Genomic DNA, 18734 nt, shown 5'->3' on the forward strand with positions numbered 1-18734 from the left:
CTCAAACACACACAGTGGGGAGGCAAGGGGGAGACAAGAACCCAGGACACAGTGGGGGGAGGCAAGGGGGCTAGACAAGAACCCAGGACACAGTGGGGAGGCAAGGGGCTAGACAAACCCGAGACACAGTGAGGGAGGCAAGGGGCTAGACAAGAACCCAGGACACAGTGGGGGAGAGGCAAGGAGCCAGACAAACCCAGGACACAGTGGGGAGGCAAGGGGCTGGACAGCAGGACACAGTAGGGGAGAAGAGGGGGCTGAACAAGAACCCAGGACCAGATGAGGGAGGGCAAGGGGGCTAGACAGAACCCAGGACACAGTAGAGAGGGACAGACAACCCAGGACACAGTAGGGAGAGGCAGGGGCTAGACAAGAACCCAGGACAGTGAGGGAGAGGCAGGCCAGACAAGAACCCAGGACACAGTAGGGAGAGGGCAAGGCTAGACAGAAACCCAGACAAGAGGCAGGCGACAAGAACCCAGACACATAGGGAGAGGCAGGGGCTAGACAAGAACCCAGGACACAGTGGGGAGAGGCAAGGGGCCTAGACAAGAACCCAGGACACAGGAGGAGAGGCAGGCTAGACAAGAACCCAGGACAGTAGGGAGAGGCAGGGGCTAGACAACAACCCAGGACACAGTGGGGAGGCAAGGGGGCTAGACAAGAACCCAGGACACAGTAGGGAGAGGCAAGGGGGTTAGACAAGAACCCAGGACACAGTAGGGAGAGGCAAGAGGCAACCCAAGTGAGCTGTACGACACACTTACTACTTCCATTCTTATATATAATCTCCCTTATACCCATCATCCACGTATATCGACAATCATACGCTGAAAAATACTGTACATGACAGAGAGACAAACCCGTTATAAAAGACTCATGACCAGTTTATTGATTGCGTTTAGGGATTTCTTTGACGACTCTCCGTAGTTTAAGCCGATTGTTACGTCCACAACCACGTGTATTCTCTGTTACACACTGTTGGCATGTACTGGCTCTCTGTTACACACTGTTGGCATGTACTGCTGCACTGCTGGCTCTCTGTTACACACTGTTGGCATGTACTGGCCTCTGTTACACACTGTTGGTGTACGGCTCTCTGTCACACTGTTGGCATGTACTGGCTCTCTGTTACACACTGTTGGCATGTACTGGCTCTCTGTTACACACTCATACTGCTCTGTTACACACTTGGTACTGGCTCTCTGTTACACACTGTTGGCATGTACTGGCTCTGTTACACACTTGGCATGTACTGGCTCTCTGTTACACATTTGGCATGTACTCCCGTTAACACTAGATGTACTGGCTCTCTGTCACACACTGTTGCATGTACTGGCTCTCTGTTACACACTGTTGGCATGTGCTCTGTTAACACTGTTGGCATGTACTGGCTCTATGACTGCTCTGTTACACACTGTTGGCATGTACTGGCTCTCTGTTACACACTGTTGGCATGTACTGGCTCTCTGTTACACACTGTTGGCATGTACTGGCTCTCTGTTACACACTGTTGGCATGTACTGGCCTCTGTTACAAACTGCTGGCATGTACTGGCTCTCTGTTACACACTGTTGGCATGTACCTCTCTGTTACACACTGTTAGCATGTACTGGCTCTGTTACACACTGTTGGCATGTACTGGCTCTCTGTCAACACATTACTCCTCTTCACTGTTGGCATGACTGGCTCTGTTACACACTGTTAGCATGTACTGGCCTGTTACACTGTTAGCATGTACTGGCCTCTGTTACACACTGTTAGCATGTACTGGCTCTCTGTCTGACTGCCCCTTGTGTACACTGTTAGCATGCACTGGCTCTGTCACACACTGTTAGCATGTACTGGCCTCTGTTACAACTGTTAGCATGTACTGGCTCTCTGTTACACACTGTTGGCATGTACTGGCTGTTACACACTGTTGGCATGTACTGCTCTCGTTACACTGTTGGATGTACTGGCTCTGTTACACACTGGCATGTACTGCCTCTGTTACACACTGTTGGCATGTACTGGCTCTCTGTTACACACTGTTAGCATGTACTGGCTCTCTGTTACACACTGTTAGCATGTACTGGCTCTCTGTTACACACTGTTGGCATACTGGCTCTCTACACTGTTCAGTACTGCTCGTACACACACTGTTAGCATACTGGCCTCTGTTACACACTGTTAGCATGTACTGGCTCTCTGTTACACACTGTTGGCATGTACTGGCTCTCTGTTACACAGTTGGCATACTGGCTCTCTGTTACACACTGTTGGCATGTACTGCCTCTCTGTTCACACTGTTAGCATGTACTGGCTCTCTGTTACACACTGTTGGCATGTACTGGGTCTCGTTAACACTGTGTATGTACTGCCTGTTACACACTGTTAGCATGTACTGGCTCTCTGTTACACACTGTTGGCATGTACTGGCTCTCTGTTACACTGTTGGCATGTACTGCTCTCTGTTACACACTGTTGGCATGTACTGGGTCTCACACACTGTTGGCATGTACTGGCTCTCTGTTACACACACTGTTGGCATGTACTGGCTCTCTGTCACACACTGTTAGCATGTACTGGCTCTGTACACACTGTTAGCATGTACTGTCTGTTACACACTGTTGGCATGTACTGGCTCTCTGTTACACACTGTTGGCATGTACTGGCTCTCTGTCACACACTGCTGGCATGACTCTGTTACACACTGTTGGCATGTACTGGCTCTCTGTTACACACTGTTAGCATGTACTGGCCTCTCTGTTACACACTGTTGGCATGTACTGGCTCTGTTACACACTGTTGGCATGTACTGGCCTCTCTGTTACACACTGTTGGCATGTACTCGGTCCCTGTTACACACTGTCATAGCATGTACTGGCTCTCTGTTACACACTGTTGGCATGTACTGGCTCTCTGTCACACTGTTGGCATGTACTGGCTCTCTGTTACACACTGTTGCATGTACTGGCTCTCTGTTACACACTGTTGGCATGCACCGTCACACTGTTGGCATGTACTGGCCTCTGTTTAACACTGTTGGCATGTACTGGGTCTCTGTTACACACTGTTGGCATGTACTGGGTCTCGTTACACACTGTTGGCTGTACTGCTCCTGTTACACACTGTTGCATGTACGGCCTGTACACCATGTACGCTCTGTTACACACTGTTGGCATGTACGGCTCTCTGTTACACACTGTTGGCATGTACTGGCTCTCTGTTACACACTGTTGGCATGTACTGGCTCTCGTCACACTGTTGGCATGTACTGGCTCTGTTACACACTGTTGGCATGTACTGGCCTCTGTTACACACTGTTAGCATGTACTGGCTCTCTGTTACACACTGTTGGCATGTACTGGCCTCTGTTACACACTGTTGGCATGTACTGGCTCTCTGTTACACACTGTTGGCATGTACTGGCTCTCTGTTACACACTGTTACATGTACTGGCCTCTGTTACACACTGTTGGCATGTACTGGCTCGTTACACACTGTTGGCATGTACTGGCTCTCTGTTACACACTGTTGGCATGTACTGGCTCTCTGTTACACACTGTTGGCATGTACTGGCTCTCTGTTACACACTGTTGGCATGTACTGGCTCTCTGTTACACACTGTTGGTGTACTGGCTCTCTGCACACTGTTGGCATGTACTGGCTCTCACACTGGCATGTACGGCTCTGTTACACACTGTTGGCATGTACTGGCTCTCTGTTACACACTGTTGGCATGTACTGGCTCTCTGTACACACTGTTGGCATGTACTGGCCTCTGTTACACACTGTTGGCATGTACTGGCCTCTGTTACACACTGTTGGCATGTACTGCCTCTGTTACACACTGTTGGCATGTACTCTTTACTGTTGCATGTAGCCTCTGTTACACACGTTCGTACTCCTCTGTTACACACTGTTGGCATGTACTGGCTCTCTGTTACACACTGTTGGCATGTACTGGCTCTCTGTTACACACTGTTGGCATGTACTGGGTCTCTGTTACACACTGTTGCATGTACTGCTCTCTGTTAACACTGTTGGCATGTACTGGCTCTCTGTTACACACTGTTGGCATGTACTGGGTCTCTGTTACACACTGTTGGCATGTACTGGCTCTCTGTTACACACTGTTGGCATGTACTGGCTCTCTGTTACACACTGTTGGCATGTACTGGCTCTCTGTTACACACTGTTGGCATGTACTGGCTCTCTGTTACACACTGTTGGCATGTACTGGCTCTCTGTTACACACTGTTGGCATGTACTGGCTCTCTGTTACACACTGTTGGCATGTACTGGCTCTCTGTTACACACTGTTGGCATGTACTGGCTCTCTGTTACACACTCTATACCTGTACTGTCTTTGTTCAATGTTTGTATACCTACACAACAAAGTCTTCAGCCATAACACCTTGCTAAGACTATAAGAAGAAGAAGAAGAAGAAGAAGAATAAGAAGATGAAGAAGAAGAAGAGGTCGAAGAAGAATAAGAAGATGAAGAGGAGGAGGAGGAGAGGAGGAGGAGAGGCATGGGTACGTCTGCTGGCAGTCATCCCTCTTACGTCCTGGAGTGAGGCGAGGATTAACCCATCAGATAATATTCTTAGTTGTTAAGTTACCATTTTATTACATTAACTTAACCTAACCAAAATCGAACCTAACTTAACCTAACCTATTCTAACCTATGGAAGGGTGGGTGGGGGGAGGAGGGAGGGAGAAGGAGGTGAAGGGTGGGAGGAAGGTGAGATGGAAGGTTGGAGGAAAGGGAGATGGAAGGGTGGGGGGTGGAGATGGAAGGGGGAGGGTGGAGAGGGAGAGGGGTCGATCAAGGACAGTGCGACAAGGAGGATTTCCCGTGAGAAGATCCTCCCTCTTCACCAGCTCTCTTCCAGGCAACCTCCCACTCCACCCTCCTACCCCCCACCTCCCTCACCCCCCACCTCCTCACCCCACCCCCCACACCCCTCCTACTCCCCCACCCTCCTACCCCACCTCCTCCCACCCCACCCCCCTCACCCCACCTCCCACCCCACCTCCTCTCCCCCACCCCACCCCACCCCCTCCCCTCACCCCACCCTCCTCACCCCCACCCTCCTCACCCCAACCTCCCCACCCCCACCCTCCCACCCCCACCTCACCCCACCCCCACCCCCACCTCCCCCAACCTCCCCACCCCACCTCCTCACCCCACCTCCACCCCCACCTCACCCCAACCCTCCCACCCCACCTCCTCACCCCCACCCTCCCACCCCACCCTCACCCACCTCCTCACCCCACCTCCTCTCCCCACCCCCTCCCACCCCACCTCCCCACCCCCACCTCCACCCCACCTCCACTCCCCCACCCTCCTCACCCCCACACCCTCCTCACCCCCACCACCCTCACCCCCACCTCACCCCACCTCCCTCACCCCAACCCCTCTCCTACCCCCCACCTCACCCCCATACCTTACATAACAACCTGCATTTTAAGTTCTTTTATCTTCCATTTTCTTTTTCTCTGTTATCTCCCTTCCTGCCTCTTCCTCTTTTAGTGTTCATGTTTGTGTTATTTTGCTTCACAAGGTACGTAATTATTATTTTATTGTTGGCGTCTTATTCTGAGAGAGAGAGAGAGAGAGAGAGAGAGAGAGAGAGAGAGAGAGAGGGAGGGTAGTATGCCTAAGACATGTTCAATCAACCGAGTCAGACAAACAAATAAACAAATATAGGACAAACACAATCACTAATGACGTAAAGTGTTTACATCCGGTCGTGAGTGACTATGTATCACCCCGAGACCTTCAGAAACCTTACACGTAAGATAATTGGTCAATTTCCAAAACACGTCATCGTGTGCACGGAAGACAATTGGTCCATCTCCAGACTACGTCATAGTTTGCATGAAAGATAAATCCATCTCAAGACTACGTCATAGTTTGCAAGCAATATAACTGGTCCACCTCTAAACTACGTCATCGTGTGCAAGCAATATAATTGGCCCAACTCATGACTAAGCAGTGTAATTGGTCTATTTCACAATGACATAACATAACCTTTCACACCTGATTGGTCCACCTCACAAAGCCACACCCTTAACACTAGCTAGCTACCTGGCGGACTGACTGACTGCTCAGCTTTATAACACACAAGTGTCTTGTGCATGTGGACGACACCAGCCACACCACTTGCTACCTGTGTCTTCCATTCCCTCCATCCAGTGTTTCAGCCCCTCTTTATTCACTGTTTCTCTCCCCTCTAACTCTGTCTTCCTCTCCAACTCTGCTGCATCTCACTTTAAACACAGTCCAAACTCTGTCCTTGAGAGTAATTATACCTATTTATTTCTCTTATATAACTCGGATTTGTTTATTTATTTCTTATATAACTCGGATTTATTTATTTATTTCTTATATAACTCGGATTTATTTATTTATTATACAACTCGGATTTATTTATTTATTATATAAATCGGATTTATTTATTTATTTATTATATAACTCGGATTTATTGATTTATTTCTCTTATATCGCTCGGATTAACTCATTTGTGTTTACAGAGTCCCTTGATGTTTGTGTCTACAGAGTCCCTTGATGTTTGTGTCTACAGAGTCCCTTGATGTTTGTGTTTCACAGAGTCCCTTGATGTTTGTGTCTACAGAGTCCCTTGATGTTTGTGTTCAGAGTCCCTTGATGTTGTGTCTACAGAGTCCCTTGATGTTTGTGTCTACAGAGTCCTGAAGAGTCCTTGATGTTTGTGTCTACAGAGTCCCTTGATGGTGTTTACAGAGTCCCTTGATGTTTGTGTCTACAGAGTCCCTTGATGTTTGTGCTCACAGAGTCCCTTGATGTTTGTGCTACAGAGTCCCTTGATGTTTGTGTTTACAGAGTCCTTGATGTTTGTGGCTCACAGAGTCCCTTGATGTTTGTGTTTACAGAGTCCCTTGATGTTTGTGCTACAGAGTCCCATGTTTGTGTCTACAAGTCCTTGATGTTTGTGTTTACAGAGTCCTTGATGTTTGTGTCTACAGAGTTCCTTGATGTTTGTGTTTACAGAGGGAGTCCTTGATGTTTGTGTCTACAAGAGTCCCTTGATGTTTGTGTCTACAGAGTCCTTGATGTTTTGTGTCTACCACAGAGGTCCTTGATGTTTGTGTCTACAGGTCCCTTGATGTTTTGTGTCTACAGAGTCCTTGATGTTTGTGTCTACAGGGTCCTTGATGTTTGTGTCTACAGGTCCCTTGATGTTTGTGTGCAGGTCCTTGATGTTTTGTGTTTACAGAGGTCACTTGATGTTTTATGCATTTGAGAGTCCTTGATGTTTGTGTCTAGGGGTCACTGATGTTTGTGTCTACCACAGAGTCCATGATGTTTGTGTCTACAGAGTCCTTGATGTTTTGTTGTCTGCAGGGCCATGATGTTTGTGTTTACAGAGTCCCTTGATGTTTGTGTTTACAGAGTCCTTGATGTTTTGTGTTTACAGAGTCCCCGCCAGTGCTGGCCATTTACAGGGTCCTTGATGTTTGTGTCTACAGGGTCCTTGATGTTTGTGTTTACCAGGGGTCCTTGATGTTTGTGTCTACAGAGTCCTTGATGTTTGTGTCTACAGAGTCCTTGATGTTTGTGTCTGCAGAGTCCTTGATGTTTGTGTACAGAGTCCTTGATGTTTGTGTTTACAGAGTCCCTTGATGTTTGTGTTTACAGAGTCCCTTGATGTTTTGTCTACAGAATTACATGATGTTTGTGTTTACAGAGTCCCTTGATGTTTGTGTTTACAGGGTCCCTTGATGTTTGTGTTTACAAGTCCCTTGATGTTTTGTGTCTACAAGTCATGATGTTTGTGTCTACAGAGTCCATGATGTTTGTGTCTACAGGGGTCCCTTGATGTTTGTGTTTACAGAGTCCCTTGATGTTTGTGTTTTACAGAGTTCATGATGTTTGTGTCTGGGAGTCCCTTGATGTTTGTGTCTACAGAGTCCCTTGATGTTTGTGTCTACAGAGAGTCCTTGATGTTTGTGTCTACAGGTCCTTGATGTTTGTGTCTACAGAGTCCCTTGATGTTTTGTGTTTTACAGAGTCCCTTGATGTTTGTGTTTACAGGAGTCCTTGATGTTTGTGTCTACAGAGTCCCTTGATGTTTGTGTCTACAGAGTCGCGATGTTTTGTGTCTACAGGGGTCCCTTGATGTTTGTGTCTACAGGTCCCTTGATGTTTGTGTTTACAGAGTCCCCTTGATGTTTGTGTCTACAGGGTCACTTGATGTTTTGTGTCTACAGAGAGTCTCACCCGATGTTTGTGTTTAAGAGTCCCTTGATGTTTGTGTCTAGAGTCCCTTGATGTTTTGTGTCTACAGAGTCTCCCCTTGATGTTTGTGTCTACAGAGTCCCTTGATGTTTGTGTTTACAAGAGGTCCTTGATGTTTGTGTTTACAGGGGTCCCTTGATGTTTGTGTCTGCAAGTCCCTTGATGTTTGTGTTTACAAGTCCTTGATGTTTGTGTTTCAGGGTCCTTGATGTTTGTGTCTACAGAGTCCTTGATGTTTTATGTTTGCAGGGGTCCTTGATGTTTGTGTTTAGAGTCCTTGATGTTTTGTGTTTACAGAGTCCCTTGATGTTTGTGTTTACAGAGGTCCTTGATGTTTGTGTTCTGGGGAGTCCCTTGATGTTTGTGTTTACAGAGTCCTTGATGTTTGTGTTTACAGGGTCCTTGATGTTTTGTGTTTACAGAGTCCCTTGATGTTTGTGTTTACAGAGTCCCTTGTTTGTGTTTAGGTCCCTTGATGTTTGTGTGCAGGTCCCTTGATGTTTTGTGTCTACAGGGGTCCCTTGATGTTTGTGTCTGGGGTCCCTTGATGTTTGTGTCTACAGAGTCCCTTGATGTTTGTCGTTTACAGAGTCCTTGATGTTTGTGTTTTACAGGTCCCTTGATGTTTGTGTGTTTACAGAGTCCCTTGATGTTTGTCTACAGAGTCCTTGATGTTTGTATCTACAGAGGTCCTTGATGTTTGTGTTTACAGAGTCCTTGATGTTTTGTGTTTACAGAGTCCCTTGATGTTTTGTGTCCACAGAGAGTCCCTTAGTGTTTGTGTTTACAGAGTCGCAGTGTTTTGTGTTTACAGAGTCCCTTGATGTTTGTGTTTACAGAGTCCCTTGATGTTTGTGTCTACAAGTCCCTTGATGTTTGTGTTTCTGAGAGTCCCTTGATGTTTGTGTCTACAGAGGTCCTTGATGTTTGTGTCTACAGGGGTCCTTGATGTTTTGTGTCTACAGAGTCCCTTGATGTTTGTGTCTACTGGAACCCTTGATGTTTGTGTCTACAGAGTCCCTTGATGTTTGTGTCTAGAGTCCCTTGATGTTTGTGTCTACAGAGGTCCTTGATGTTTGTCTACAGAGTCCCTTGATGTTTGTGTTTACAGAGTCCTTGATGTTTTGTGTCTGAGAGTCCCTTGATGTTTGTGTCTGAGAGTCCTTGATGTTTGTGTCTACAGAGTCCTTGATGTTTTATGTTTACAAGAGTCCCTTGATGTTTGTGTCTACAGAGTCCCTTGATGTTTGTGTTTACAAGTCCCTTGATGTTTGTGTCTACAGAGTCCCTTGATGTTTGTGTCTACAGAGGTCCTTGATGTTTGTGTTTACAGAGTCCCTCGATGTTTGTGTTTACAGAGTCCCTCGATGTTTGTGTTTACAGAGTCCCTCGATGTTTGTGTTTACAGAGTCCCTCGATGTTTGTGTTTACAGAGTCCCTTGATGTTTGTGTTTACAGAGTCCCTTGATGTTTATGTTTACAGAGTCCCTTGATGTTTGTGTTTACAGAGTCCCTTGACGTTTGTGTTTACAGAGTCCCTTGATGTTTATGTTTACAGAGTCCCTCGATGTTTGTGTTTACAGAGTCCCTTGATGTTTATGTTTACAGAGTCCCTTGATGTTTGTGTTTACAGAGTCCCTTGATGTTTGTGTTTACAGAGTCCCTCGATGTTTGTGTTTACAGAGTCCCTTGATGTTTGTGTTTACAGAGTCCATTGACGTTTGTGTTTACAGAGTCCCTCGATGTTTGTGTTTACAGAGTCCCTTGATGTTTGTGTTTACAGAGTCCCTCGATGTTTGTGTTTACAGAGTCCATTGGTGTTTGTGTTTACAGAGTCCCTTGATGTTTGTGTTTACAGAGTCCCTTGATGTTTGTGTTTACAGAGTCCCTCGATGTTTGTGTTTACAGAGTCCCTTGATGTTTGTGTTTACAGAGTCCCTTGATGTTTGTGTTTACAGAGTCCCTTGATGTTTGTGTTTACAGAGTCCCTCGATGTTTGTGTTTACAGAGTCCCTGTGAGAGTGTTTGTGTTTATGTTTGTGTTTACAGAGTCCCTTGATGTTTGGTCTACAGAGTCCCTTGATGTTTGTGTTTACAGAGTCCCTTGATGTTTGTGTTTACAGAGTCCCTTGATGTTTGTGTCTACAGAGTCCCTTGATGTTTGTGTTTACAGAGTCCCTTGATGTTTGTGTCTACAGAGTCCCTTGATGTTTGTGTTTACAGAGTCCCTTGATGTTTGTGTTTACAGAGAGGCTTATGCAAGAACAGGAACAACTCGTCATGCATAATGGTGGATTCATATTGTGTGCGTAACAGTGACTGACCTTCACACCTTCATGCACACACGCTTACGTAAACATACACACCCACAATATTATATCCACACCCACGTATACTTCCTATACCTGTACACACATACAGAGAGGTATACAGTATAAAAACGCACATAAGTACATTTATATACACATACATATACACATTCATTTACAGACAAAAACACTCGTACATACACACACATACATATAAATACACACACACGTACATAAGAAACATTCACGTACATAAGAAACATTCACGTACACACAAACACTCGTACATACATACATGGAGGTATACAGTATATACACTGACATATGTTCACCGTCAGCCAATTTGTGTTAACTCATTCATCCACCTGTTGTCCACCCTCATTATCTCCCTCACCAACACTCCCTCCGTCTCTAACACCCCTCCCTCACCAACACTCCCTCACCAACATTCCCTCCGTCTCTAACAACCCTCTCTCACCAACATTCCCTCCGTCTCTAACACCCCTCCCTCACCAACATTCTCTCAGTCTCTAACACCCCTCCCTCATCAACACTCCCTCACCAACATTCCCTCCGTCTCTAACACCCCTCCCTCACCAACATTCCCTCAGTCTCTAACACCCCTCCCTCATCAACACTCCCTCACCAACATTCCCTCCGTCTCTAACACCCCTCCCTCACCAACACTCCCTCACCAATGCAACAAGGACTCATCCCGCATCTACCTGTTGTTCACTTCTGTACAGGGTGTCCCAAAAACTGTATATTTACGTAATCAAAGAATTGAACAATAAAACTTTTATTTGTACGAGAGAACAAGTCCATTAAAATCAACATTCACAGATGACCACGTACAAGAATTAATATATATGTCTTGGGTTATGTTGTGTGAACGTTTGGTTGGTATACAGGTTATTGATAAAATTATGTCTGAGTAATGGAGTTTTTGACACACACTGTAAGAAAGTACTCAACTTCCGTTCAGCCTTCAAATTATTTACCAGGAATTACTTGTTTATATCTATTTATAAGTCGTAACCAACTCAAAGTAATGCAATATTTTGGTGTGGGGGATATTTTTTTTTTCCTTTTTTCACTGAACAAACGGGACGGACTATTGACACAGCCAATCAGTTTATTTATACAAGTTTATATCATGTGTATGTGTGAGATGTCAACTGATAAGGTTTACATAATATAGGTGCTAAACAGGTCCAGACGCGTAGTTATCTAAATTACTTTTGTAGTTTTCAATTGAATATTAGTAATATATTTCCACCCCATTAAACATAAATATTTAGCACTGTAGTTAATATGTAAATAAAAATCTACTCACAATGAATGTTAAAAGGCGTATGTCTCTTAATTCATATTTCCCCTTCGTCCTTCACTGGTAGTCATACACAAGTTACGCATTAATACATATATAATACATCCGTACTCTACGCATTAATACACAGATCTGACACTAATACTTCCAAAGGTCGTAACCACACAATAATCTTTATGTGATGAAATTTAACAGTATGATTAGCCATGATTTTATTTCCAAGATTCTGAGATACCACTATACAGTTTTAGGTTCCCATGTCTGTCTGTCTTAGGGCCAATATTCTCTACATTTGGATCCTTCAACACTATGCAATACCAGTACTCTAACCTGCTTTAAACCAACGCTACGTGTACTGGTTTAAAGCCTCCCTCTCTCTAACCTTGCTGACGATAGAGTTGAAGATGACCGGGAAGACGCCGATGAAGACTGCACACAAAGTCACTAGGATGGCGCCCACACTCAACAACACTGTCACTGGCTTCATAGGCATCATCGTCCTTCTCTCCCTTACCTCACACCTTTAGAGATTATCTTATTTTTATACTTTCTCCTTTAGCCGATCTTACTGATCACGCACCGCCACACCACCTCTTGTTTATCCAGCTGTCTCCTGCACACTTTGTATCAAAATTCTTTTCGTGTTTAGTTACTGACGCTGATGGTTTAGGTATTCCTGGTAGTTTGGGAGTGTTTTCAAGTGGAAGAGGAAGAGCTGAGTCGTGGTTGCTGGCGTTCGGAGGTGAATGACTGGTAACAAATCGTGTGGTCGGACTCTCGGTCAATAACAACGTCCTGCATCACACGCTACGTATACCACCTGACACAACTATCACTCTCTTCTCACAGGTGATTTCCGGAACGCTGTACAAATTTAACTTTCTTAAGAAACATGAATTATCACGAGAAACACCGGTACCACAACATCGAGAGCCCTTGTAATGTGTGCTCACCCGTCCGCCTCGCAACGTTCTGACAGCCAGGCTCACAGTCTGCCTGGCAGCCTCACCAGCAGGTGTTGTTGCCACACCAAACGTCCCCTCAGTTGCCACTTACTCGTTCTCTTCAAGACCACCATTTAAAGGGATAACTAAAAAAAACAAAAAACAATTACTTCGGTTTCTTCCTTGACAAACTTTAAATCATATAATCTTTAAAATTTTAAATATCCTCTACAATTGTTCTGAGGAAAATTAGTAGTAAATGTTGAGTGGAGACATAATGCATCAAAATGTTTTACAACGTTTAAAGAGCGCGGTACTGAAAATCAGCTGATCAATGTTAACTCAATGTTCACGGGTCATTCAATGTTCTTCTTCCGAATCTGTTTCTTGCTCCTCAGTTTTTGTTCTGAGAGCCTTGTCTCTATTACCATGGCGAAAACTTATACAAATATATCTTGTAGGCACGTCAAGTAACAAACATCAAAGAATTTCGGTTCAAAATAAGAGACGCCAACGCTAGTGCGACAACACACACACACTGAGATTTTAAAAGCCTCTTGCGTCCCACAATTAAGTTATCCATTGTGGGGTGCGATCAGAGGGGCTGTGGGGGGGGGGGGTGGCCTCTGTGCCCGGCTAAATATTAAGTAAAAACACTTGTACGTTTGATTTGGTTAGTTTGAGTTAGGTTAGGTTAAGTTATATTAGGATTTAGTAAGGTTAGGTTAGGTAGTTTGGAGTTGCGTAGTTACATATTGTGTAGTGGTGATAAGGACTACAATCATCTCTACTATCTAATTAAGTGATTACTAGGAGCCATTACTCCCTTATACTTATCATATCACCACCACTTAAGGTATGCTGTATGTCTTCAGTAAAGGGTTATACCAGTTATCCACACACACACACACACACACACACACACACAAAGACTCTTGGTGGATTATACAGATAGATAGATAGACGTAGATAAATAATCCTACAAATATACAGGCACGTTATATAACTTGTGAGGGGAGAGAGAGAGAGAGAGAGAGACCTTAGCAACAAGAGAGGGATATTAATGTATGTACAAACGGCTCTCAAAACACAGCTTATCAAACATTGATTAAACCACTTAATTCTCTGATAAACCTAGAAAAAACCCAGCATTTAATATCGTAATGCGTCTGTTCACTCCTTATGTTTTTATCTCTACCACGATCAAGGACATGAATCGGCTATTTCAATGGCCATGAAAAAAAAACTATATCTCGAAATATTACAAGATAAGTGAAAATTTGAAGTTTTTGTGGCCTTGAGGAGAGTATAATGTGTAGTCAACATAATCTCTTACTTGTTAACTTACTTTTTTTATTCACCTTTAAATTCCTTTATGATTTGAACTTTTATTTTGGTTTCCTGGTTTTCCCACGTTTCATGTTATAATCACTGTGTACAGTTTTATTAATAGGCTATATTGCGTCGAAATTTTGTTTAGTTAAAAATCCGATGGTTGATAGAATCTTAGGAGTTAGGCTAGGATAAGTTAGGTTAGATTAAGTTAGGTTAGGTACGGTTAGGTTAGGTTAGGTTAGGTTAGGTTAGGTTAGGAGAAAAGTACTTGAGCCAGGGAGATAGGGAGGAGAAATGTCCACTTGATTGTGAGGTATTGGTGCCTGCAATTACTTACCGGTATATGCTTTAGCATGATATGGAGACAGAACTGAAATTGAAATTGACTACGCTTCAACAACTAAGGTCTAGAAAGAATCTGTAATTGACTAGAAGGTGATAATTAAAACACATACATTGGCAATAAATCCGGTCCACTTATCTCAAATATTGGTGGCATTTAACGTAATCAGCTTTTCACTCAACGAACGCGTCTAAGTGAAGAGCTTAGTTGTGCGTTTGTGTAATACTGTGAATGCATTAAGGTCAATATTAAATATTATAAGATCCTTTGAGAATCCCGGCAATGATAAAGAGAGATTGTGAGACTATATCGTAAATGCATAACAGTGAGGAGGTTGTGTTGTTTTTGTGTTGAGATGTGTTGTGTTGGGTTGTATTGAGATGTGTTGTGTTGGGTTTAAAGTGCTGTGTTGTTGATTGTGCTATTCTTATGGGAAGTGTAGTTTTGTGTTGTATTAATCAGTTATGGGATTTTTTTTTCTCATTAAGACCAGGTAGCAACAGGACTAACCACTGCAATGTCAAGCGTCCTTCCACCCGACATAGATTTTCATAATAAAACTCTATTAAATTTTCCTCCACGACCTTTTAAATCATTTTCCTGCGTCTCGTTAATTTACTTTATTATCCTGGCTACTCCTCGCGTTTATAAAACCAAGTAAACACGCGCGAATTGAACTTTAAAATCGAATGGAATTATTATTTCTGTGAGATGTGTGAATCATAATAGGTTCTCGGTGTGACAGACTGACAGGGCTAGTGTTGCTTCGAGCTTGGAGGTGGATTGTGTTCGTGCTCGTCTCCCTAGCGTGAGTTTATATTTATTAATTATTGTGTCGCGAATATGAAGAAAAAAATGGTGAAAACACTCAATAAGGTATAAAAAAAAACTATTTGACTGATGTGAACGATATATTGTGAATTTGTGACGCGGTGATATGTTTTCGTCTCGTGTTACGTAACTGATACGCCTCTTCCATTCCCCATCCCCCCCTCACTCATTCTTGTTGTTTACGCTCTAGAACTTAATGGCTCGCTTACACCTGGAGACCTTAATTAAATATATATGTGGTGGATATTACTTTAACAAAACATAAATAAACTGGATTATATAACCAGATCCCCAAGATAAAACTTCATGGTGCGTTAACGGACGTGGGATTTTCTGTGTGTATCCCGTATACTGGATAAGGATTTCCTGAGCGCTGTATAGTATAAAGGCTTGAGTTTAACCATATTTAAACAAAGGCTTTTATTTTGACAGCTAAGACGGCACCGGCATACGTGACTCGATCATTCCCTGCCTCCTTACCACTCTCTTCCCCGTGGCAGGTTCAGGTCTACCCCCATCTCATGTGTCAACCACTCTTTACTGTCCACTGATGGTGAGGTCTTGCTTCCCTTTGTCTTCTCTCATTCTTTGTCTTTGTCTTCTTTTATCATCTTTCCAACATGGTTAACGAAAGAAAACTGAAGATGGTTGATATCGTCATGGTAAGAGAGATATCACGTTACTGGGTAAGAATCTAGTCTTTCAAACGGAATGTTTATCTTCTACTACCATGGCGTTTGATGGGTTAAGTTAGGTGAGTCCTTGTATGGTTATGTTATGTACTATGAACAGGTGACTTGATCTCCCTTCTCTCATCCTAGTAAGGTCAACGGTACACAAATATCAACTTCTCAAGTGGCAACAGTCACGCAGTCACCGGAACAGCTTGTGGCTCTTGCAAATACAGACACGACTTGTTATTACTTGGATGAACTCTAGGATGTTGTCGAGTATATATTGTGTGTGTGTGTGTGTGTGTGTGTGTGTGTTTGTAACCGACCTTCACAGCTGGTCACACCTGGCCTCAAATAGCCCCAAAATATATTAAGTTCAGACAAAAAACAAGACGATTTTCATCTATGACATTTTATCGCATTTTGCATTAAGGTGAATCAGGCAGAGGGAGATTCCATTTAAGTGTACTGAAGCGTACTTAAAGACTGATATGACCTCATGAGAAGTGACCGGAGACGCAAAAGGTGACCGGAGACGCAGAGGATGACCTGATATCGATTTAAAGTGGGGGGGGGTGGTCACGCTCAGTTAAAGAGTGGTGATGGTAGTAGTAGTATTGGGAGGTGGTGGCAACCTGTGGTGTAATGGTCAGCATGCTTGCCTTAGGAGCCAGTAGACCAGGGTTCAATCTTTAAAGTAATATTCTAGTTTTCTATGGTGCACCGTCACAGAAAATAGTAAACTCTTCGAAGGGATAATTTGTATACTTATGATGTTTTGTCCGTGCCTATAATCTTAAGTCTGTATATACAGTAGATTGTATTAAGGGATCATTCATGGTTCCTATGTGATGGTTAGGAAGGCCCAATTGGTACTTAATAGTGTAATATTGTGAATACGCGTAACTGTGGCTGAAGGTTTTGGTATTTACGTCTGTGTAAGTTTAATATGCATAGCTATCTCATGTGTCAGGTGAAAATATATAAATTTAAATACAATGATCTGATACATAGTAAGGGTATTAGATCATAACTCTTGTTTGTCTTCGGGCCAGATAAAATATGATCAATTAAGGGTTCTTCAGCTAACATTCCATTAATCAATGATAGTCCAGTGAGAGGACCCCAGTATAGATCAGTCGATGTATCATATTTGGACTCGATAATTTCTTCAATTGAAAGTAGATTTGCTGCTGATATTAGGAAAATTTTGACTTGTATTCTCTTCACCCAATTTTGATGTAAAAATTACAAGAGAAGAATTAAAGAACCAGATTTCAAAGATCATTAAATAAGATGGAAATTAAAACTTAGAAGCGAAGAAGGTAAATATGTGATCATGTGTGTGTGTGCGTGTGATGGAAGAGGGCCGATGATTGCCTGTCACATGATCATCTGTGGATGACTCGGCGCCGCCGTTTTCTATATCTACCTGACATATTTACCTGCGTTTTCTGTACTTTGTTATGTTCCAGCAATATCTTTTTTCGTGCTGACAATCACTAAACTCTTTCACATAGAATGTATAAGGCTACATTACCGGAGTTTATTACTCCCAGAGATATTTTTATCACACGAAGCTTATGATATAATATATGGAATTGGTCCTGGTTATATAGTAGAGTAGAAATTACTCCGGTAGCATAAGGAAGGAATAAGCAGACGGATAGCGACTTCCGGCAGGAGAGCAGTAGTCAAAAACACCTGAGAGGAAGTGGCATATTGAAATATTATCTCACAATTACACCTCTAACGCCTGCCTTTCACGAAAATGGTAATGGGGAGTTGCATGCTACGTCTAATAGAGTCATTCAGGGGATTTTAATAGGTCGTAGAAGGTCTAGGAGGGGAAGAATGACACATCTCAACACCAGAGTTACAATAGGATGACTTTGACTTTATGGACTGATAATAAGGGGTTATATTTTGCCTTTATATTACGTATTTTAACAAGGATTAGTTACCATCACGTGTAAGTTGGTCAGAGGGATCGTTAAGGATGGTGTTGGTGAAATAAGTGCTGGGAAGAAAATTAGGAAAATTGTTTTCGTGTTCCTGGGAAGACCAATTGTGTGTTTTAGAGTTTTTATCATATAATTCGTATTTTTAAGTGAGAAAATATTGTATGTTGGTATGTAGTGGATGTGTAATGTATAATGGCTTTGTACTTTAATAATAATGTGACTTGTATACCTGGACTGTCCATATATAGAGTTCTAGTCACTTATGTATCAGCGGTGGACGGAAATAAAGTCCACAGGAAAAAAAGTCACTTGACTTGTACACATTGACCACACAATATATATATGATGGCATTGCACGTTGGTTAGGTTAGGTTTTTTCCGTGCCTTTTTATCTAACTTTCTTCTTGTGACTTTTGTTCCTGGATTCATACCAGCACCCTAGTCTGTGTATACTGTAGTCGCCAGGGTAATACGTGACAAGAGTGGTCCGGTGTCGTGCGACAAACCTTCCTGGTTAAATGCTTAGTTTTGGGTATTAAATTTGATTATAAAGTTAGTAAAATTCATACAACTTTGGTGGTTCTCCAGTTCGCTTAAGTGTTTATTGTTGACTTCTTCACGCGGTGCACACATGATCAGCCTCCACCATCGGTTAAGTAGGGTAAGATTTTGTAATGTTAGGTTAGGTCAGGATTCCTTGGGTTTGATTGGTTCATTTTTTGTGTTCTTACC

General features: G+C 43.3%; 2 protein-coding genes across 2 annotated transcripts in view; one reads left to right on the top strand and one right to left on the bottom strand.

Moving 5' to 3' along the window:
• The window catches only part of LOC121873177 (scavenger receptor class B member 1-like), a 49526-nt gene extending 36569 nt beyond the window's left edge, over nt 1-12957 (bottom strand). Inside the window, exon 1 of the mRNA XM_042376510.1 lies at nt 12294-12957. Coding sequence (XP_042232444.1) covers nt 12294-12407 — 114 coding nt within the window. The 5' untranslated portion in view covers nt 12408-12957. The remainder of the gene's footprint in view (nt 1-12293) is intronic.
• LOC121873365 (H(+)/Cl(-) exchange transporter 4-like) overlaps nt 1-18734 on the top strand; it is a 105410-nt gene that overhangs the window by 62780 nt on the left and 23896 nt on the right. The gene's annotated exons all lie outside the window — the stretch shown is intronic.

The sequence above is a fragment of the Homarus americanus genome, unplaced genomic scaffold (assembly GCF_018991925.1).
Source record: "Homarus americanus isolate GMGI-L3 unplaced genomic scaffold, GMGI_Hamer_2.0 scaffold32929, whole genome shotgun sequence".
In the NCBI taxonomy this organism is placed as follows: Eukaryota; Metazoa; Arthropoda; class Malacostraca; order Decapoda; family Nephropidae; genus Homarus; species Homarus americanus.